The sequence below is a fragment of the Pithys albifrons genome, chromosome 21, assembly GCF_047495875.1.
Source record: "Pithys albifrons albifrons isolate INPA30051 chromosome 21, PitAlb_v1, whole genome shotgun sequence".
Lineage (NCBI taxonomy): Eukaryota > Metazoa > Chordata > Aves > Passeriformes > Thamnophilidae > Pithys > Pithys albifrons.
In genome coordinates this window covers 6,385,235-6,408,966 of record NC_092478.1, presented here as the reverse complement: position 1 = coordinate 6,408,966, position 23,732 = coordinate 6,385,235, and the positions used below count along the sequence as shown (strand labels likewise).

The 23,732-nt window shown below is 47.7% G+C and overlaps 1 protein-coding gene across 11 annotated transcripts in view; it reads right to left on the bottom strand.

The window, feature by feature from the left end:
• The window catches only part of MSI2 (musashi RNA binding protein 2), a 226,308-nt gene that overhangs the window by 26,291 nt on the left and 176,285 nt on the right, over positions 1–23,732 (bottom strand). For 3 of the 11 annotated variants that reach the window (XM_071575285.1, XM_071575284.1, XM_071575287.1), the window contains exons 9-12: positions 20,855–20,969; positions 14,192–14,266; positions 13,801–13,863; positions 457–564 (exon numbers count right to left, since the gene is read on the bottom strand). In XM_071575285.1, coding sequence (XP_071431386.1) covers positions 457–564; positions 13,801–13,863; positions 14,192–14,266; positions 20,855–20,969 — 361 coding nt within the window. Of the gene's footprint in view, positions 1–456; positions 565–10,327; positions 11,855–13,800; positions 13,864–14,191; positions 14,267–20,854; positions 20,970–23,732 lie in introns of those variants that run through there. The other 8 variants (XM_071575291.1, XM_071575286.1, XM_071575293.1 and 5 more) reach the window with 6 other exon arrangements.

Below are 23,732 nucleotides of genomic sequence, written 5' to 3'. Positions count from 1 at the left end.
AGCCCCTCACTGGGGGACGCCCTGTGCTGGCCATGGCTGAGGAGGTGACAGTGGCTCCAGGTACGGCGGGAGCACCAGGAGCTGCTGCCACCGTCTCAACCCAACCCCAGCTTCCCATGAGAAAACAAAATTTTTCTTCAAAAAACACAATTTTTTTTGTGTGTCTTTTAGAACCTCGAATTTAAACCAAAGAAATAAAGAAACCAACACAATAAAGGAATAAAGAAAGAAACAAATCGGAGTATCTACCCTGTTTTTTGCAGTTCTCATGCCAATCTCCTGCAGGTGCTCCAGCCCCTGTGGCCTCTGCTTGTAGTTTGGGTTTGGGTCGGGATTGATTACTTATTTTTTGTATAATTTTTTTGATTGTTTGTTTTCAGGTTCCCAGGATAAGTGTGAGGAAAATCAGAGAAATGATGGAGCTGCAGCCACACAGAATACCGACAGAGCTTTTACCTGACCCTGCACTCTGAGGGTTTGCTCTTCCACGGGCCCCCCTACCTGATCCTCTTGCTGCCGCCACGGCCGCCGCTGCTACTGGTCCATAAGCCGCTGCCGGAAAACCTGGCCATGGAGAAAAGGAGAAGGGTAAAGAAAGAAGCCAGCGGGTACCACCACTCTCTGTGGGGCACAGGGCGGCCGCTGAGGGCATCACGTTCCCGGAGCTTGCTGTCCTGGCAATCCATGCCACCAACAGGCACCATGGTTGGGAAGAACCGAGCCCTTGCCAGGTGCCCGCTGCCAGAGATCCCTGCCGGCACAAATCCCTTTGGCAGAGGAGGAATGGGGCGCCTGGCCATGGCACATCACAGAGCCGAGGCGGACAGGCTGGAGGCAGAGCCCACAGTGCTCAGCTCGTGACTCTGTACTCCTGAACAAACGGGGTCAGCCTGCTCCACAACCAACCAGGGAATTCTCTTCTGGGCTTATTTGCAAGTGATAATAACGTGCTGGTCTATAGATAGAGCAGTAATGAAAAATATGAGGAGGTCCTTGTGTCAAGATCACAGATTTGCTGGGATCAAGCAGAAAAAATTCAATGGACTGTGGTTTAAGAAAGAAAGAAAGAAAGAAGCTCTTGAAAGCAAAACAGCCGCAGATCAAGTAGCTCAACAACATACCCCCTACTCCAGAGGAGCAAGCCCTCCAGAGGAATGGGATGCTGCCAGCAAGATTGCAGATTTAATGTCTTTACTTAATTAATATTTAAAAGATCTGCCAGGGACTCTGACTTTCAATATATGTATTTTAAGAGGCCAATGGCAAAGTCCAGGTGATTGGCAAGAACTCCAAACCCCTAAGTCAACAACTCCCAGGAGGTTCCTGGTCTGTGGGAGTACCGACCACTCCTGCCACCCGACAGGACAGCCCTGGGGGTGGCTGCCACAATGGGACCTGCTGCTTGAGTGGGGCCAGGACTCTGATCACAGCTGCTTTGCAAGGCTGAGGAACCACAGAAAAACAACCGAGGCACAGAGAAAGAAAGAGCGAGCCAGAGAGAGCAAACCCCAGAGAGACTGGCAGACTACAGCCTCTACCTCTACTATCAGTCCAGCTACAGCTCATCAGTCAGGGGAAAGGAGCAGAGAACTAGACTACAGTGATTTCAAACTACTTAAAACATCAATTAAAAAAAGACATACTTGCATTTAAATATGGTAATAGGGCTGTTGGGGAAAAAAAATAGCACAGGTAAACATATGCAAAGGTTCCCCAAGCTGCTGCTCCCCCCGCGCAGAGCCCAGTGCTGAGCAGCCAACCCTGGTTCTCAGGGCTGATGTGAACCTGTTTGCTTGTAACTGGTACAGCCTCTGTGGAGTGGGATGCAGGAGGAAGCACATGCAGACTGGGAGATGTTACAACCAGCGTTAAACCTGAGTGTTAAATTCCCTCTTGTTGGGGATGGAGCCATCAACCCCGTTTGGGTTGCCTGATACATGATTAGGGCTGGAGCTGGGATATGCTGATCTGGGAAGACTGGAGTCAAATCAACCTCCAAAGTGCAAGGAAACATTTGTGGGACAAGGGCTAAGGCTCCAGGGCTTCATTTTCATGCAGAGCCATCACTGGGCCAAGCTCTAAGCCCTCCCACTGCAGCTCAGGCAGGAGCTGGCACCGTTCCCCCTTTCTCCTGCTCTGTTCCCTGCCCACCCCAGTGCATGGCCCAAGAGCAGAGTCCTCAGCGTTCCCATGGCACCTCCACAACCAGCTGGCCACCCTCAAATCTTTCATTTGGAGGCTCCAGGGGCTCCCTAAAGCATCCATAAGGAATCAGAAGAGCTATGGATTTTCCACGGAGTAAAACGCCTCTGCCAAAACCAATCAAATACCCTTCAAATCACCAAGCACCCCCTGAGAACAGCACAAACAACAGAGCTGGAAAGTTTGTTTCTCTTGTTCAGCTGCCAGGGACGCTCAGGATCTATTTGAAATGCAGGACAAAAAGTTTTGCCATGCAAAAGAAGAGCGAAATAACAAGGGTGGAGAAAGCGCTCCATGGAAAAAGCCTGAACAAAGACTTCGTTATTGCATTCCAGTGGACAGATGTGTGAAAAATTAATCCCTCCACCCCCAAAGAAAGCTTTTATCCCAATACTGAGATAAAAGCATCTCTGCAACATGGCACTCCAAACAACTCAAGTGTGATCCGCTGCTCACGCTCAGTGCAGGAACGCCGCAGGCGGCTGGAGGAGCAGCCACTGCACCAGCTCCAGGGGCAGGAGATGGAAACAGGCATTGATTATCAAGATCGACAAAACCCTGCTCACTGATACACTCACGGGCTGGTTTTGACACCAGAGGATCCCCAAATCAGTGCAACATACAGAAAGCACTTGATTTCCTCGGTAAAATGCTCTTTGCCAGGCACTGCATCCATTGGCTTGTTCAGCTGGGAACAGATTCTCTGGCACTGCTGCCAAACCACTAATGCTGTGTGACCCCTCACCACTGTGCCAACTCACTGTGGTATCATGTGGCTCTTTGCTCCTGACCCTCCCAGCAGTGATTGGCAACTGATGCTGTCCTGCTCTGCCTGACGAGGATTCCAGCATAGGGCACTGGGAACAGCCCTGAGAGCTGGAGCAGGGGACAAGGACAGGCTGTAGCCAGCAGAGCTCAGAGCGTGGAAACAGTGGCCCAGGGTCATTGTTTTCCCTCAGCAATGCCCAGGAAGTGCAGGCTTCTCCATGAGACAGCAGTGGCTTTGGGGATGCACGACTGCTGCTGTGGGGGACCCCAGGAGTCAACAAGGACTGTGGAGTGTCAGCAGGCCCTTTGCACCCTGCACCAGCTGCCAAGAGACTCCCAGATCATTTTTAACAGGTGGCTTGGAGGTAACGAGTGCCAGGAACGGCTGCCTGGGCAAGAGGACCTTGAAGCCAAGAGGAGCACTGATGGCAGTGTGCTCCAGATCCCACCCTGGCCAGGCGAGCCAGGGAGCATGGCCAGCACCAGCCCCACTCCCTCTGAGCCCTCTGAAGTCCACTGGAAAATCGGAAGGGTGGAGGGAGAGATAAATTCATTCCTGGTGTTTGTTTAAGGTGCTGATTCCTGCCAGAACGATCCCTGTCCTTTGTGTACTCGCTGCTCCCAACTGTCCAGAGAAACTCCCAGAGCTGCTCCAAAGGCCAGTGGTGCCCACTTCAGGCACTGCAATTAGAAGGTATTTTACAATCAATGTTTTGCACTGGGCTCGCACACTGTCCAGGAAAACCCTGAGGATTCACAGCAATTTCATGCTCTCTCATCACTTGGAATGAGCCAAAACCAGCGTTCCAAGTGCAATTTTTCACAGATAGATTTTCCTGCAACAATAATTTCCCTTTAAATAGTAAAGCAGGGGGGGAAGATGGACATACCTGGGTTAAAAGCTTTGCCCTGAGGTCCCAGATTGAGTCCATGTTTGGGTGCAAGCACCTGCTGCCTCTAAGGCACAGGTGAATTTGGGAGCAAGGGGATCATGGGGCACCACAGCCCCAGTGCAGCAGGTTTGGGCCGTAGCACGTGGCCCCAGTGTCTTGCATTTGGCATGGCACTTAAGATCCTAAGGATTTAGCAGATTTTCCAGGGTCTTTGTAAACAAGTCTGGCGAGGATGTGCTGCCTGATCAGGGTCAGTCGTCACGGGGGTTCAACAGGCCCTGCTCCATCTCCCACTCAAGTGGGATCGTTCCTTCTAAATCACGGAGTTGTGCTTCCTCCAGCCTGGACCTGGCTACAATGACAAGCAAGGGAATAACACAAGAATCATATTCCACCCCTTCCTCCACACTGCCAGGACCGCTTCCTTGTAGCTCTGGCTCTAAGAGAAATCACTGACTCTTTCAGCCCTGCTCTGCTCAGCCCCTGAAGACCCCAGATATTTTGCACCCACAAAGCCCACATGACCCTGTCCTCTACAACCAGCCAGACAATTGGTATCATCCCAAAAACAAGTCACAAAGATCATGAATTTAGTTCTTATATTAAAAAATACCATGCAAAGAATCTCCTCTTCTTCTAATGGCTAAAGCCCTTGGACAGCCAAGGTCGCATGTTCAGACTTCAGCAATGAGCACAGGGATTTAAAATAAGAATAAAAATGGAAGCTGAGATGCTTAAATCATCACCTGACTTCAGAAAATGACCAAAATCATAGCACAGACATAGAGAATAAAATAAAAACCACAATAAAACTATGACTAAGGAAGTGAACCCCTTCCTCTGTGTATACTGGGTGTTTGGAGTATTCACACACATGGGCAGAGGAGCTGCAGGCTGCTCTGTGTGGGGCATTTCTGGGGGCCCTGTGCATGAGGGGATCGAGCTCTGAGGCTCCATCACCCCCAACACTTCACCTCTTACACTCTGGTCCCCAGAGCACTGATCTGAACGCTGGCCATTCACGAGGGTCACTTGAACTCCCAGGAAGAAAGTATGAAGGTTGGAATATGAAATCATGTGCAGGTTGAGCGGGAAGAGGAGCAGGGAAGCTGATCCCCCTTTTCAAACAGTGTTCCCAGCAGCTTTGATCAGCCTGAAAAGCTGTGCAAGGCTCACAGCTGTCATTTCAGATGGGTTCTTGCTCTTATTATTCTTTCCATTAGGCAGTGTTATCCTCTTTGGAGGATCTTTAGGCTTCATTTCAAAAGTATCAGAGACTCAAAACCATGAAGTAGAAGAGCCTGATAGTTTTTTTGAAGGCAGGCAGGCGTGGGTCCAATTTACTGGACAAAAATGTTGTCTTTAATGGTGAGCACACACAAGGGAAAGCTCCATCCCAAAACAATCCCTTTATGTTTAAACCCTTCATCTTCCAGGCTCTCTGTCTCACACTCTCACTCCCTTTCTATAAGGAAACACGAATGAGAAAGAAAAAAACCTGCTACTACTCCACAGTTTAGATGAACAACTCAATGCTCAATATTTAGACAAGAACATACACCCAGAGAAATCAAATATTCCCCAGAACTGATCAAAGACTGGGGTTCTACCAAATCACTCACAACTCATTACTATGGTTTGGTAGCAATTAACTCTTTGAGTTTTGACTGCACTGTGTGAAGCTCCTCTAAAGTCTGTAGGAATGCAGAAGCAGTGACAAGCCCTGCCTGGAATGCCACGTGCATCCCACCAGACAGGTGGAGTAGGGGGATGGCAGCACCCATGCCCGTCAATGGAAGGGTCCAGGCACGGAGCAGGGCAGACTCCCAGGGAAACAGGGAAGTTCTTTCCTAAGGTTTTGATCAATTCTACTAACACTTGTAGCATCTCCAAGTCCTTTGCTGCAACAGCCCCATTAAGTGCTTCCCTTGTCTTTTTCCGCTGTGTTACATTGAGCTGATTAAAGTCGACTCCACCAGGTCAGAAAATTAGGAAACTTCAGCTAGAGCCCATCTCACATCAGGAAACCTCATTCTGCAGCCCCTGCATCATCCAGAGCACAGCCACCTGTGTGAGGGTCTGTCCCATGTCTGACACCCCATGTCTGTTATGATGGATGTTATGACAAGCAAATATTTCTGCTCTGGAATTTCAAAAAAACAATAAACCCCAAATATAGTTAATTTAAAATTTGGCACTTCCACTTTATGTACAGTAAATGACCCATTTTTCAGCTGTTGCCACTCTCAGGCTGTGGGTTTTAAGATGAGAATGGTGCACTTCTGCCCAGTAATTACTTCATGCATCAGTGAGACAAAGCCATGTTTGTCTCCAAATTATCATTCAGTGGCGTTTCAAGTGCAATAACCCTTTTGCAGTTATTCCACTGTACTGAAAACTGGGAAACTTCTCAAAGGCAAACCAGTTTGTTCTAAAAAACCTATTTATTAAAAAAACACAAACCAAAAAGCAAAAGTCGGTGGCTGATTTAGGTTATTTACTTAAAACCTGTTTCTACCCTACAGCAGCTTCAAGGCTCCATTCCTCAAACATGCCCAATGGAAGTTCCCACCATCCAACTCTCAAGCCCAGCATGGAACTGGGATTGTCCCTAATTAGCAGCTGGTGAAACACAGAATTGTGAGCTTCAAGTGAACAGATGACAGAGATTTTCACCTAAATTGCTTCCTAAAAGCAAGTAATTCAGTTCAACATGAAGTTGGTGGCTCTGATGAAAACATTTCACAGAATCATAAAGTCATGGAATGATTTGTGTTGGACAGGACCTTAGAGATCATCTCTCCACCCCCCATTTACAAACAATTTTTAATCAAGAAGGTAAGTATAAATGAAATAATCACTGCAAGGGGAGGAAATACCTGTGAGCTCACTGGCTCCAAGCTGCCTCACAGCACAGCCACTCTGAATTTCTGCATTTCAGTCACCTGCTGCTGGATGAACAAGGGCAGGTTAGATGGAACCACATTAAGGCACCTATTTAAAGTTCAGCAACATGGCACTGATTTGCTTCAAGCCTCATTGCAGTTGCTCCAATGGTAAGGAAAATGAGCTATTTGGTTAAGCTGCTTGCTTCAATTTTTATGAATGATCTAAACTATCTAGGGAAGTATTATTTAAAGACAGGTCCTTGATGATGAACAAAGGCATAAAAAGAATTTGTGTCTGGAGGCTGAAGCCAGAAAAATTCAACACAAAGAGGGAACATAAAAAAGAAGGTAGTAAGTCACAGGACAAGGCTATCAGAGGGTGGGAAATTCCACCACTCACATGTGCTGAAGTGTTTAGCAGATGCCCCTCTTAAGAGATGCTGCAGGTCACCCAGTGTGGCTGTCACTGACAGATGGGGACCTTCCCAGTGCCTCACTGGAGGAAATGCTACTGGGCATTCCATAACCCATGTCGTAAAAACAGTCAGAGGAGAGGATTGGGATGCTGAGCCCAGAAACCTTCAGGGCACCACTGCAGGGACTGCATGTGACGGCTCCAGGGCAAGAGAGGACTTGGAAGTTCCTCAGTAATCAGCAGGAAATCCTACTACTAAATGTGATGGCAAAACATTCACATTTGAATGGTTTTGGGCTATAAGGAGACTGATCTCCTCAAGTTCTTTGCAATCTCAGCTTCAATTTTTAACAGCTTTACAGTGAAAAATTGTCTCTGCTGAGGCGTAAGGCATGAAAGCAGGTGAGCCGTCCTGCTCTGGAGAATTCTTTACAGCAGGACAGGCATTACCAGATCACATTCCTCCTTCTGTAGGGTTTATCCATGTTTTCCTCCACACACGAGTGTTTGTGTTATGCCTCTTTACTCTTGTGAATAATTATTCTCATTACAGCTCCTGGTCACTGCAGCTGTGGCCTCTTCACAGCCAAAACCATTGCTCTGGAGCTGCTGCATCACCCCAAACACAAAGACTTCCAGAGACACTGGCAGGTTTGGAGATTGTTTCCTTTTCCTGCCTCTCTGTTCCTCTAGGATCACTCATTTCCAGGGCAATGACCCTGAAGTTTTTAAGCCTCCAGCTCCAGGGATGGATCAGTGAGCAGCTGAGAACAGGACAAGCAGCATTCAAGTTCAATGTTCAAGATGTTCTTATTGCTCAGTTATTAAAGTTATCAGTGGAGAAAAACCTTATTAAGGATCTGGGCACTTTTGGCCCTCTGCCAGACGTGGTGTTTGGGGAAACCTCAAAACAGCCTCACTCACATCGAGGAGATGGAGCAGCAAAGGGGGACAGGCACCATTTTCACTGGCCACACTCTGCTGTCATTGGCAGTGGTGGGAGCTGGACCATCAACTCGGATCAACAGCTTCTCTCTGGAAAACCTCACCCTAAATCTAATGACCAGATTATTTTAAGAGGTGAGGGAAATAGGATATGAAAAAGGCATTTTACACAATTCTCTGCAATGCTACAAAAACACAGCTCCTCTCAGAAAAACTGTGCTAAGAGGCAAAGATCCTTCAGCTCTGTTTGGACTCAGGAAACAGCTTCAGAGACCATTTTTTCCTGCACCAAAACACAAGCTACCCTCATCTAGGCAGAATTTGAAGGAGAACCTTCTGGCTGGAGATTTATGGGCTTTGCTATATTATTTCTCAGCCTACTGGCTGCAGTTCCAGCTGCTCCTCCCTCCAGGGATGCACCTGCAATGGGAATGGTCTCTCCTCAGTAAAGGAACACCCAAAAATCTTAGTTTTAAACCAGGTCCAGTCTACAGTCTCGGTTTTCAGTGATGAAAGCTGAAACGGAGAGGTGAGAAGAGGTAACTCAGGTGGTTCCAGCAGATTTCAAATGCATTTTGTAAACAATTGATGCCATGCAGATGCAGTGATGTGTTTAGATGAAAACAAGGCATGCAGTGCAGGGGTGATCAGAGCAGATTTTAAGCAGTTAAGAAAGGATTAGACAAAGGCATGAGAAACATCTCCAGCTTTGTTCCACATCTCTTGGTGTTACGAGGCTTAACTAACTGAACAGAAAATTTAATAGAGGTTTTACATTTCCTCCTCCTATTTTGCAGCTGCCACCAAGTTGTCCTTTCCTGAGTGTTACATTTGATCTTTCCAGTATCACGACCAGACAAACTTTGCTCCCATTAGTAAATGTTATACAAGCCTTACACTTGTGTAACAGTGCTTGACGAGTGTTTTACAGAGTTGACCCCTATTAATACTGACTTTATCACTCCTCAGGGGTACAGAAGCCACGTGTAGGTAGCACTTTAAAATCACTTTCCCTCACCAGAGGAGGCAGTTGGGTGCTTGAGTACAGGGGAATGTGACTCAGGGTTGATGAAGCACCACACACAACAGGCTGGGTGTTTTACATCACTGCACCATAGTACACATGGAATGGTGGGCTTTTTGGGATGCTGGAGCTACAGTCTCTTCCTCCCATCTCTCTGCACTCCCCTTAGAGGTTATTTACCACGAGGGAAACCTGCAGCAGCAACAGAACTTGAATCTGGGTGTCCTGAACACCACACACAGCAACTTCTTTCCCTCACCTCCCTCCTCACACACCATGATAAAGAAGCCTTAAGCATGTCAAAATAATTGTGCCCTTATCTGTCATAATTCCTCTTGTCTTTGGCACCAGTTTCTTTTCCTTTACCCAGGAAACAACTATTTTCTAGTTATAACCTACTAGGCAAGTGCCACAAACAACTTGCACACAAAATATCTGCCTGACCAGTACTAATGGCCAACAAGCGAACAGTTTGGGACTGGCATCAGGAAAGAAAGTGAAGTTCTACAGATTCACAGAAAGTTGGTTTAAATGCTCTCATAATAAAAAAGCCCACTAGTCTAGACCTTGAACCATCCTGTGTGGCATTCCCACTTCCCCAGGCACTGCAGAGTGTGACCCAAGGCTGGGTTTGTGGCCTCTGCAGCACCATTATTAATAAGCAAATATATTTCCCTGAGCTCAGCAAAGTTTGTGAAAATATTTGTTTTTCCCACCTCTCTCCATACACAAAGGTTTTAATAAGCTTTAACAAACATACAAGCAAACAAACCCTTAATTAAAATAAATAATTTAAATTCCTGACCTGAAGGCTTCTATGGAACTTCAAGAATCCCCAAACATTCAGGTGGATGGGAGAAAGTGTAACTGGGATAAAGATGGTGCGGGAACATCCCACCACAGTGGTGGAGCGTCAGTGGGGATGCTGCAATTTTAACACAGATCACTCCTCTTCCCCCAGTTACAAGTGCAATGTTGTCCTTTTTTTAGGTGTAATTTTTGCTGTAAACACACCTCATATGTGATTGTTCCTCTGCAGGTTCTTCAAACACCGGGTCAACGCACTCTGAGTGATGGTTGTTTTATTCTTTTATTCAACTGTCATTGGTACTGGTTATTTGGGGGTGTCCAAACCAAAATATTAAAACTGCAAGCTAAGAGAGCAGCAACACAGCAGATCCGTTGTAAACAATTTATTATTATTTTCTACCTCAGTTACTTACAGGAAAAAAAGTCATAAAAAAGAAAAAAAAAAGAAGCACAGATGGACTATTTACAAAAAATGAGAAAATTCACAATAGCCGAAATGTTTGCAAATCATGCACACTAAGACAAGTTCACAAAAGCAAAGCAATTCATAGCAAAAAACCCAAACAAAATAATAAGAAGCCATACAGATTAAAAAAAGCTATTGCCTGCAGAAAAGTCAAAAGAAAACTACCCAATTATTACATCAAGCATCTTTAATGAAATGAACAGCACAGCCGTGGATTGTAGAGCCTTTGACACTGACATTTTAAACAAGTGGATTAACAAACATTAAAATGCATTACAGTTCTACTGTAAGCATGCAACATACTTCTCACAAACTTATCAAAATGGGTAGAAGCACTTAAGAAAAGCAGAATTTAAATATAATGGGTGTTTTCTACCCAGAAGTCCAGAATCCAGTCTTGTTAAAGCCAATGCATGGAGGTTTGCAGCTCTGCTGCGGTTTGGGTGGAGATGAAGAGGCGCAATGCAGCTTAAGCAGGGAAAGCTTGGCCAGAATTTAGGAAATTTACCCATGATTTGCAAGCAAAGTTTGGAAGAAGAAGCAGGTGCAGGGAGTGTGCGGGAGCACCACCAGCTGTGTGAGAGGGGCAGCTGGAGGCTGGGATCACAGAATCCCAGAATGGTTTGGGTTGGAAGGGACTTTAAAGCTCAACCCAATCCATGCCCTGTCATCGGCAGGGACACCTTCCACTAGACCAGGTTGCTTCAAGCCCCGTGGGCTCTGGAAGTGGGGTAGGAATTGCTGTGGGGGGCAGAACTGCCTCAGCCCTCCTCTTGGTGGCATCTTGCTGGGGCCTTTGTATGGCTGTGGCAGCTCTGGAAGAGCCACTGACCCAAAGGGAATGGGATGGGGACACGTGTGGGTCTGTGCCAGCCGCTGCCACCAGCACTACGTGGTCACCTAACTGGAATCACTGAACCCTGCGCTGCTAATGATCCCAGAGACAGGAGACACTCACCTTGCTCCCCCCTGGATTTGTGCTACTACTGGACATCCCCATGTTAAAAAGCGCCATCACTCTCTGTTTGTGAGACCAAGTCAACCCAATCACCCTTACTTCACTGATAAATGATTTATAAAAAGTTTGTGAGAAGTCATGCCTTCGAAACGCCCCTGACCCCATCCTTGTGAGTTACATTCCAAGTGGGCATTAAAAACTCATAACAAAGCAGAGGAAAAAAAAGTAATAAAAAAAAATAAAAAGCAAACTCAAAGCAGTGAGGATATGGAGCTTTTTAAAAAATAAAAATAAAATAAAAAGTCCAGTCAATCAAATCAGCCAGTAAGAGCAGCAATTTTTCAGTGGACATTGATATTAAACATGGACCACCCAGGCTTTCTCTGTCTCTCTCTCATTAGCACTGTAGTAAACCCCGATTAATTTGTTATGCATCTTTAAGAACTAGTTGATAAAAATTATGTCTTGTGAAATCGGCAAATAGTCTGCAAAGTGAAATAAGAACAGAAATTAATAGATTAAACTGAAAAGATAAGTCCCAGAAATTAAAAAAAAAAAAGAGACAAAGAAAGGGAGTGATTGCAATTAAAATAAAAAGAGGCAATGTGCTGTTTGAGGAAGGGATGGAGGGATAACGGGATGGGAGGGGATAGAGCAGTCACCAAAGTGTTGCACGTGTCTTGCCCGTGGAGCCAGGGGCTGTCCTGTGCCATAGGAAATGTCTGAGATGGGGGACAGGATGTGGGACAGCTTGTGAGGGGACCCTGGTGGTGTATCCGCCTCAGACATGGGGATGCAAACAGGTGGGAGTGTGGCATTTGTAACTCGTCTCACTTGGATACCAGTAAATACCATCAGGACAGTTCAACCACATGGGAATTCCTGTTTTTTGTTTTAATTTATTAAAACAGTAACTAGGCAGCGTAACCTGTGCAGGGATGGACCAACAGCACAGTGGGACAGTGTCTGTGCCAGCCCAGCTCTGCCCTGACACCTCCAGAGTGACCCCAGCTGGGCCCCTGCCCAGCACACAGAGCATGGGCACAGGCAGAACACAACTGTGCTGTGTGAAACACACTGCCAGGCCCCCTCCAAGAGGAACCCCAGGAGTGTGACTACATATTTACATGTACTTTTATACTGAATGGTGTGGCTGCACCATCAGCACGTTTGGGTGTTGTGGAGGTGGGCGGCAGAGGAAGCTCTTGGACCCACAGCCCAGGATGCTCCTGCAGAAACAGTGGAGTATTTCTCTCTCCAAATAAGAACACTGAGATTTTGGACCTGACAACTTAATCAAAAAGCAGATTTCAGATTCCTCTCCATTGTTTTACATGTACCTGTCCCACACTCCAAGCCACAGCTATACCACAAGCCCCACGGGCACTTGTAGAAGAGACAAAATGCGTGAAGGGAAGGGTTGGCACATCCCTGTCCTCGGTGCCTGCCCTGCTCCCCAAAGGCTCCCTGACACCAAGCTGTGCTCCTGTGGCACTGGGCTCTGTCCCCAAACACCTGTTTCAGCGAGGGGGACAGCCCATCCTGCTGCTTGGCACCCAACCCCTCATGCTGTGCCTCTGGCTGGGAGGCACCCATGCCCCGTGCCGCTCTGATGGTTGGTGTTCTAGAGACTGGAGCCTCAAATCACCTGAGAATCCCCCCAAAACTCTGGTATGGTTCTGATTGCTACTAAGGAATAACTAATCTGAGCAGGAGTGGAGCAGGAGCAGAGCTTTGGGGCAGGGAAACACAAGTGAGACAGGACCCTGAGCATCTCCTGGCACTGCCCAGCTCGTGGGCCCCACCACAGCTCACAGACTGTGCACCTGCCTTTTAGTGCTGACACACTTGGATTTTTTTTTTCATATTCAGTCTCTCAGGAGACTGAAAATAACCAGGCAGTAACTGGAAGGCCTGCTTTGGAAAAACAAGGTCCTTAGTAAAAATATATCTAAGGAGTGCTTGAGTCAACGGGTGCCTTTGCTGCCAGCCAGCAGACACATTCATTTTAGACATGTTTATAATTAAACTCATCTAAGCTCTGCCGATTTCCATCACTAAACCTATCAAGGTGTCTCTCATTCAGTGCCTTCATACAAATGTTTTGGTACATGGAATCATGAGGAGCAGGAGGAGAGTGTGAGACAACACAGAAGCACCAATGCCTGCTGAGCCTCCTCCTCACATCCAGTTCCCAGCTGCAGTTCTGCCTGACTGGATTCTCCCACTGGCTCCAGTGGAGCAGCAGTGGGGTCTCCTGGGGGGCTTGTCCCCACTGTCTCACCATTGCTACGCCAAGGAAGGGGAGAACCAATCAACGCCAAACTCCACCACCAACACACCAGAACTACTTCTGGGAAGGACCCCCGAGACCCCAACAAAGAACACAGAAAGGTTGGACTTTTCATTCCAAAGCTGAACATTCACTTACCACAGGACAGCACGGGAAGGTGTGTGCGGGTCTCTGTGTGCGTGTGCGTGTCTGTGTGTAGCTCTATAATATATATGAAAGGAAAAACCCATCAAAGGGAGGGTAACAGCTCTTCCATGATCTCTCTTGCTTTATGTTTTAATTTATGAAGTTTGTTTTCAAATAACCAGTACCAATTTACACGTTAGGAAAAATGTATTTAAAATATGTCTCTATAAATATCTATTTTAAAATAGCAGAAAAAATTTGCTGTTGTGTGAGATGCTCCCTGCAGACTTGCCTGTCTCAGCTTGCAGCTACAGATTTAAAAAAAGGAAAAAAACCCCAAACAAAACATAAAAAAGAAGGAAAGAGGGGAAGTAAAGCAAATTTGCAAATGAAATGTACATACCTGGGAACTGATAACTGTAACTTGGGGCAAATCCAGGATATCCTCGGCCATATGTTGCAACAAAATTCGGGTAACCTTGATGACAGAAATGTAAAAGAAAAGAGAGAAACAGAGAGAGATATTTTGAGGATTAATGAAGGTTTTTGCTTTTTTTAAAATACAATACACAGTGATAGGGAGGATGGGTCAGACTTGATTTTACAGAAGGTATTAAAAAATCAGATTTATTCTGCTCATGCCAAACTGCAGAGAGGTTTCATCATTATCCTGAACAGAAACATCTAGAGCTGCTGGTGCTTGGGCGCTGGACCAGCTCCGAGCAGGAGCCCTGTCACTCTGGTAATTAACATGCACTTTGGTGTCTGGAGCCCAAGGACTGTGCATACTTGTTAGCTGGAAGAGTAAATGCCAAATGCTAAGGCTAAACACATAACACGGGTTTGCTCTGACATTTGGAGAGCTTACAATGAATGTACTTTGCTTCAGAGCTATTGACAGTTGGAGATTAAGGTAGTAGTAATTCTTTATCCCGGGAGTGTGAAGGACAACAGTTAACACATCAAAGAGTTGGAGACAGCAGCAGAAACAGCCAGGGAGTCAAAGAGCTTTTAATTTTTCAGGAAAGTAAGAGGAAGCTGCACAAGGCGCTTCCGAAAGCCTTTTCTGAGGTAGAGCAGCAAAGCAGCCGACCTCTGGCAGCTCTGGGAGGTTTATTAGGAGGAAACACCACCTGAGATCATTATGCTTATAAAGACGCCTCAGTAGAGGCACAAAGTGGCCACTCTGACCACTGGAATGAGCAGGTGGAATGTGAGGGCAGAGCCCAGGGAGGGTGTTGATGGACACTGGTACCATCACTCAGCTGCTGGCCCTGCGGTGCTTGGCTGAGGGTCTCCCCACATTATGGGGAGCACAGGCAGTAATAGCCAGGCCGGGGGAGGGGGCTTCACTCTCCTGTTTTGGTACATGCTGGAAGCCCCCTCAGCCCTTGATTGTGTGTGGACTGGCAGCAGCCTTGGGGTCACACACCGTGCCCCCCGGTTTTAGCCTCCCCATCATTACACAGAACAGCTGTTCTCTGTGGTCCCACTGAGGCTGTTTGCTGTGACCAATACAGCTGACAGCCTAAGGTGTCCTGTACACTCAGGAGGATTTCCTAAAATTCTAAACTCATATTAATCCTAAAATTTTCCTTGCTCAGTTTTCTCAAAAACAGGGGCCACCCTTTGCAATTCCAGTGCACTTAACTTTGCAGAACATCCCTGCTGAACCTCAGCATCAGCCCAGACCTCTCCAGACCAAGAAACCACCCGAAAAAGTTTGTTACCACTGTCTGAAGACAGTGGGAATCTTGGCAGCAGCTGGGCTAGAGCCTGAGAACACATTCAGCAGCAGAATGGCTCTTCTGGGGGGCTCCTACCTCTGCTTTTATTTATCCTTTAATACTCTCATCCATCACACGGCTATTTTCCTGCTGCAGCAAGTCCCTCCATTTCCGATCAGATTTATACATACATATAACGTACTATTAATCATAATCTAAAACTGGAAGATAAAAATGCTTGGATGAATTCTGATTATGGGATTAAGCAGTGCCAGGTGAAGGGAGCCCTGTGATGCCCAGACAGCACATTGCGCTCTCAGCGATATGTACACACTGCTTAGCCCTTGACTATTTATTTCACAGCTCAACAGCTGGATTCCCTTAGAAATTAATCACCTCTGTCATTAAATCAGATCTTTCAGAGTTAAGCTTTACAAACCTTTTTTCCTTTCTATTTTTTTTAAACAACCCTATTGATAAATGGATTGTTTGCTAAGTAAGTAGTGCCATTAACACGACTGCTGAAAAATCGCTCTGCGGTGTCCAACCGCAGCCCCTCTCCTTGCCAAGTGAAAGAATTAAGTTTTATTCTGATTCAGACAATACTGAAGCAGATCTGTGAGCTCATGGCTGTCAGGGTGCAGGGGACTGATGTGCTGGGCAGCATCTGAGGTCTGCAGGTTGGTACCTTTGGCCCCGTGTGGATAGGCGTGGTGATGGATGGCAACTGCCTACAGTGGTTTTGGATGCCACCTCTTCTGCTGCCTGCCCTGAAATGGTCGTGCCTCTGGCCCCAGGGCAGTCCTGATGCAGACTCACTCTCCCTGGCCAAGCATGGCTGTGCCCGATGGCTGTGGCACCAGCCGAGCTGCTCAGGGGCTCTGCCGAAATCACCAGCGCTCAATGCTCTCTAAGTCAGGCAGATGAAATCATAAATTTATAATACAACATTACTTCAATTTTCTTCTTCATTTACTGCTGCAGTGCCCAGCTCTGCTCTAACGACTCGAAGCCTGATCCACATGGAGAAATTGCCTGTCTGAATATCAATAGTGTGTTAACGCCGCGCCCATGTGGATGCTTCATCAAGCCAAATCATGGCCATGCTGACCTACTCAACATTCCCATTAGGTGCCATCCTCATCCTGCACTGGGCACTGAGCAGTTGATAAGTTTTGGTAGTTGTGGGGAATGATCAATCCCTCTTACTATCCCTTGCTGGTAAACCAAAAATCCAAGTTTTGCCTGGATCACCTCCTTCGAAGTGAGACCCTCCTGCCTGTGGAAGCAGAACTCAAACCCAGCAACTGAACCACTTTCACACCACGACTTCCATGCAGCTACTGACCAGGCTATGGAAATGTTGTAAAATTTGGTGATCTGAGATTGACAAAGCTCATGTTCAGTATATGGGAACACTAAGACTACTAGGGATCTCTGATAAATTAAGTCAAATTCTCTAGTAAATGCAAGAAAATTATTGTCTCTGAGTGCTCTGAGTTGCTCTGAGTGAGGAAATCCAGGTCCTTTGCAAGGAAAGGCAGGGTCCTGCTGCCAAAGCACAGCTCCACACTGCAAGGAAAATCCTGAGGGTCTTTCCCAAAAGAAACATGCTGTGACTTTGACATAAGCACCTGCTGCATGATGGAATGAAAGCCAAAAATAATCTCCTATAGACACAAGGATGGAAACACCCTGGGGAGCAGCTATGGAGAAGAAACACATCTGCTGGAGAAGCTTCTCCCATGGTCCGAGGCTGACCTGTCTCCTCCTCCATGGAACTAAGGAGTGATGCCAACACTGGCAGCAGCTGTGCCCATCAGTGGCGGCCTCGGCGGGTGCTGCTGCTGGAGCCTGCGGTGCCGGAGCACCGTGCCAGCCTCCCGGGCAGCCTGCACTAACCTATCCCTGTCAGAATCCTGCCTCAGAGGCAGTTGCTACTCCACTGAACAGTGTCTGATGGAAAAAGGAATGACTTTCTTTGAAGGGCACAAGCTTCTTTTATGCATGAGCTCAGCCTACCTAGACTGAGCATGTCCAGGAACACAGAGCCCTGTTACAGACCTTCCAAAACCGAGTGATTCTACCAGTGATTGCTCCACTACTGCAGGGGTGTGAGCTTGGGGGCTGAGTGCTCCTGTCTCTCGAAGGGTTTGCAAGGTAAAAGGAGCCCAACTTCAATATTGAACACCAGGAATATGCCCACTGCCAGGAGAAATGAGTGCTGTGGGGCCCAAGGTCAGGGCAGGTAGTGCAGGGCCACATTCAGACCTGGGTGTCACCACCGGGACCACTGCCATGGTGGCTGCAGCATCCTGGACGCAGAGAGCAGCTTCAGATGGGAGGGGAGACAGACCACCTCCGCTTCATGTTGCTCCTCCATTGCTCTCTTCTACTCTCTTCAAGTTTGCAGCCACAGACCTGAACAGAGTGCAAAAAGCTGTGGGGCAACACTGTGACACCCACATGTCCTTGGGTGATGGGGCTCCTGGTCTGCACACCAGGACCAGGTGACAGCAGTGAAGAGGCTCCAGGCACAGGGTGAACTTCTTGGCCACCAAACTGCTCCCACCCAGCCACAGACGTGTGCAAGGGGGAACACGGGACCTACTCACAAGCATCCACAGGGCTGTGGAACAGCTCTTCCTGATGGATGGGCTGACAGGGAAGAGGAGATCAGTGGAACCAAAACCGCTCTGACCACTCTTTATGCAGAGAGACTCATTAATGCTCCTGATCTCCCTGAGACCACGTGTGCCCCTTGAGCACCCCGAGCCCCAGACAGTCCAGAAGCAGTCTGGGCAGAAGGCTGAGCCTGCCTGCGTTCTCTGAGTCAAGAAATCCTTTCAGAAGAACACTTTAATTTTGCTCCAATCAACCAAATCATCACAGAAGCGGCTGCCTGCGCACCTTTAGACCCTGGCTGCTGCAGGCTCCTTGGGGAGGCTGTGATTAATGAAAAAGACCAACTTCCTTAATAGCTTTGGAGGGAGTCACTCCCTGCTCCTTCCTTTGGGTTGTCTCGTGCGTTTGTTCCTCTGATTCCCTCCTCTGTCCATGAATAGCAGCTGGAGAAGGTGACCTTGAACAAGGGCTTCTGGAAACAGGTATAAAAATCCATCCTGAGCAGCCTCACTTGCTCTGGTTCAATCCAGTTGGGCACGGAATGGGAGGAATGGAATAGGGCTGACCCGGCCTCCTGAGACCCTACAGAACACTCTGCTGTGGCAGACGCTGCCTCTGGCACGATGGGATTCTGTGCCTTGTTGGGATTCTGTGCCTTGCCATTTGATGGGTTAATTACACGCCTCTTCCCACGGGGATGGGCCCTGCAGCCTTTGAAGTGGGGGTTTCTGATGGCCATCCAGACAGCTTTACTCTCCTGTGCAGCAATCCCCTTGTTTAGCACTTAATTATTTAACACGGTGCCACTGTAGCAAGCAGGAACTTGGAAGATGAAACACCAGCAACAGTGGATAATGAAGCATCTGGCTTTCACCATGGATCAATCAATGCTGAGCAAGGCACCCCAATTTGAAATGCAGGCAAAGTGCAGTGTGAGACCAACTGGAGCAGCGCTGGTTGGGTTGACCCAGACCCACCACTGCAGCGGGACAGGGACCTGCAAACAGGTACCCCATCTCTTCCCCTGTGCAGATCCACTTGCTGAGGGCTTCTTCCCTTACTTCTCACAACTTGAAACGATCACTACCCAGAGATGCAGCTTTGGTGGGAATGACTTCAGCTGCAGCCAAGAGCTAAATTTTTCCCTTCAGGACATGGGGGTGAATTCAGCTCCATTCACTCCCCTTCTGCAAGGAGAAGGGCTGAGGCCATGGGGTGGGCACAAGAGGGATGATGATGCTGATGCTGTGGATCTTCTTGGCTTCCCAGGGTGATGTGGACTCTCCTCCCACAGCTGGAGGCACTGGCCAGCACAGTGACACCCACCACCTCCACCACCTCCACCATCCCAATCTCAGGCACCACAGGTGGAAGAGAAACAGCAGAAATCAAGTACATTTGCTCGAGCACACTGGGAACACACAGGTAACGAAATCATGGACTGACTAGAGCAAGATAAATATTTTAAGCAGAAAACGTAATTTCCAAACACTGTGGGGCAAGGGTGGCGGTGGAGCGTGGGGACAGCAAAACAGATGATCAGCTGAAATAACCCAATTACACATCCCAGAAATGGATCGCTCCAGCCACAAGAACAGAAGTACTATTAATTCATAGATAAAGCAAACATGGCAGGGAGTTTTTCCTATCAAATCAAGCAGTGCCTGGAGTCAGACAACTCAGCACAACAGTGTGATCCTCACAGGAACCTGATGCACAACCCAGGAGCTTTGGGGTCCTGCAGCATCTCAGCCAGCCCCCAGATCTGCCTGGTAGAGGTCAGGGTAACCCAGCTTCCAAGGCTGGGTCTTGTGCTCAGTTTCGGGGATCATCTAAACATAGGACAGAAAATTCAAAGTATCCCTGAGAGGCTACACACCAGGAACATTAGCCTGGGAAAGGCTCATTGCTGCCAGATGCCCCCTCATTCCTACTTGTTTATGGACACAGCATGTGACAACTGAGGGGAAAGCCCAGGGATATGAAGCAGAAGTTGAAAATACATGGGGTTTTAGAAAAACACATTGGCAATGGATTAGCAGCATTTTGGCTGAAGACAGAGTATCCAAAGGTTGTCACATTAAATAGAAAGAACAACAATCTAGGCAGAAACAAATGAGAACCAATTATAACTAAATAGACTTTGTGCACAAATAGAATTTTGCCATTAAATATCATTTATCCCATTTAATTAGTATTTTCTGGACACAATACTCAGGACTAAAATACCATTCCATCTCCTTGAAACTTGTAATTATTGTTGCGACCTGTCCTGTTACGCATCTCCCTGCTTCCTCCATCCATGCCATTTAAGAACCAGCAAGATTTTCAATTATCTATGCTGAACTGTCAAAGCTACCTTTAAAAGAAGGGGAATAATGTGTGACTCAATTCCTCTAAAAAAGGGGAGAGATCATTTTTAGTCAGAATGAACACACTGCATCTTTCATCATTCTATTTTTGCGAGTAAGAGTAAAACAGGCTATTTAAAACATCCATTTAAATGCAAATTTTTTATATTGCAGGCGGGGGGGAGTTAATCATTTACCACAGACAGGATTATTTTCTCCACTCCACCCCTGCTAAAGTTTCAGCCTTGCACCCACACAGGTGCTGGGAGATTTGCTCACCCCTAGGGTTTAAGTGTTTGGAAATCAGGGAGACAACATGGGAGCTGCTGGCTCCAGGAGCTCCTTGGTGGCTCCGGCACTTACCCAACATTCCCATCCCCAGCATAAAAGCGTCCATGGTATACGGCAATCCACGTGCCCTTCCTCTCGTCCCTGGTGGAAACATCACTTCTTTAGGTTGTGCTTTCTTACATTCTACCTATTGAGCAGAAACATGTACAAATGAGATGCAAATGAATTCCATGTAAATGTCAAATGCAGAACTGATCTACTTAAGGGGGGAGGTTTATTTTTAGCGTTTGCCTCTCCACACCTCCTCCCCCTCAAAGGTGAACTTCAGAGTAGCGTAACCAGATTTAAAAGAGCAAATGTGTATGTCTCTTTAACCACCCACTGTAACCCCCCCCAAAGATGACAGAAATGCTGATTTAAGAAGTTCTGTGTTCCTGAAAGGAAAACCAGCACTCGTGGGAGTGGGATGAATGGAGGGAGGGCTCCAGCACGGCTCCATTGCAATCGATAACAGAAAACGACTCCCAGTGATCATTACAAAAAGCTCCTTTTAAAATAGGAATAAAGAATCAATATTTCTACCCAGCAGAAAATTTCTGTAAACTCCATTAATAAAGGATCTGCATTCTTCCACTTATTTCTGCTGCCTTTGGAAGTTGCTTAATGCCATTGGAACCATGCAGAGATCCCTGTGTGAGATGTTGATCCAGCTTCAGAGGCAGCGGGACATGCAGGACATCCTGGACCCTCAGCCACTCTCTTTCAAGCCAGGAAAAACAGAGAAATAAACCAATTTTTCCATGGTTTCTAGGAATGTCAACTCATCTCCCCAAGGTGACTGCTCCTTTGCTCCCCTCAGCACTGGTGCTACAGCCACATCAGTGAGCTGGTTTAGAGCTAATTGGAGTTATCCCAAGCCATTCCTACAGCTCTACACCTCAGTCCATGCTCTGAGCACCAGGGGGATGCGCAGCCCTGCAGTCTGCTCGGGGTGCATCGATGGGTCTGAGTGCTGAATCCAGAAGTTTAAGCTTTGTGCCTCTGCCTTTGTTCTTCAATCAGTTCCTTGATCCTCTTTCCATGTTTACACTCCCCCAGCCCTTGCCTGGCCATTCCTGAGTGTGAGCAGGGCTGCTGCAAATCCAGGACCACACTGCCAGCAGATGTGGTGGCACAGCAATGCACAGGGGCTTGGGAAAGGGGCTATTTGTTGTGGAGGGTTGGTTCCAGGTCTCCCACACCCCTCCATTCCTGGCACAAGCAAAGGTGGGCAAGTATCCCACATGAGCAAGCAGCGCCTCCAGGAAAACCTGGGATGTGGGATAACATGGCTCAATGTCTCAGTGCTCAACAGCCCCATCAGGGACTGTGTGTTCATTGTCTTACAAAAACCACCCACCTGATCCTAGGCAACCTCAAGAGACAATCCTAGGTTTGTACAATTTTCAATAGGTACCAGAAAGGTTACCTGGCTGGAACAAGAGGATTTTAAACAAACCCACCTACTCTTCTCCCTTTCTTGCTGCCAACCTCCACAGACCGTTTGCTTGGCTTCCTTGCAACGCTTCCAAAAGCTACAACACTCAGACTCTGCCAGCACTGTCAGAACATGTGCCAGGCTGCCCCAACCCAGGGAACTGTGGAGCAGAATTCCCCTGACTTTTTCTTTCGCTCCTTTTCTGCTACAAAGTGTTTGGGTCCTGGCAGGAGGCAGCAGGAAAAGTGCAGAGGGACTGAGGACACTGGAGCAGGGAGGTGGATGGGTACCCATCTCAACACTACTGCATAAAGGAAACAGCACTGACTGGGCTATGGCCACCCAGATAAAACCTCAGTGCTCCCAGAAAGCCCCTCAGCTCAAAGCCTCTCATCCCCATACAGTGGTGAGGGTCCTGGCACGGGTTGCTCAGAGAGGCTGTGGCTGCCCCATCGCTGGAAGTGTCCCAAGGCCAGGTTGGATGGGCTTGGTCCAACCTGGTCTAGTGGAAGGTGTCCCTGTCCATGGCAGGGGATGGAATGAGATGAACTTCAAGGTCCTTTCCGACTCAAACCATTCTGTGACTCTGTGATCACCACCCCCAGAGCCCAGGGACATGGTGTGCTCAGAACGCTGAGCACCAGCACCAGCCTCCCACTGCCCCCATGCCAGAACAGCAACATCCCCCCAAACTCTCCTTTGCTGATTTTAAACAGAGGGTCACTGAACAGGAGTTTGCCAATCTGAGTCCTCCAGTCAAGTGACAGAGGGAGAACCAGAAGTGTGTCATTTCATTCCACAGCCACATCTTTTGGGATGGTCACTGCTCCCGATGTCATGGCAGCATGGGTTACACCTCGCTTGGCACAGTCAGGATGACAAAACCCATCTAGTCTGGATGGATGGACAATTAACAGGAAAATGAAGTCTGGATTAGCACTGTTAGAAACAATAACCCAGTAACTGGCTTTTGCAACCACAGCCCACCCCACTGCTGCTTTCTACAAGCCCAGCATCGCTTCTGATTCCACAGCACACGAGGATACAAAGGGAATGGCAGTGAGCTGCAGAAGAATTTTATAATCAGGACTTGAAGGGGAGGAAAACTCACCAGTAGGAAAGAGAAGTAATTCCTAAGCCTCTGCAAACAAGTATACCCCACATAAGGAGGGCAAGAATGTTCTCTGTTACCCAGCAGACTCCCTCTCAATGGGAGGGATGACATGTGGGACATGGGACCAGGAGCCTGGTCCTGCTCTGCCAGCCTCGGGGAAGGGCCTGCCTGACTCCAGCCCTGGCAGCTCACCCTGGGAGGACTGTCACACTCCCCAGGCAGCAGAGTCAGACTGTGAGCTGCTCTGGGAAGCTGCCCACACACACCAGGCCAGCAGCAAACAGGAACAATGTTGGAGGAGGTGAAGCACCATGTGAGTGAATCCGCAGGGAGCTTGGATGGTGCCTTGTCACCAACAG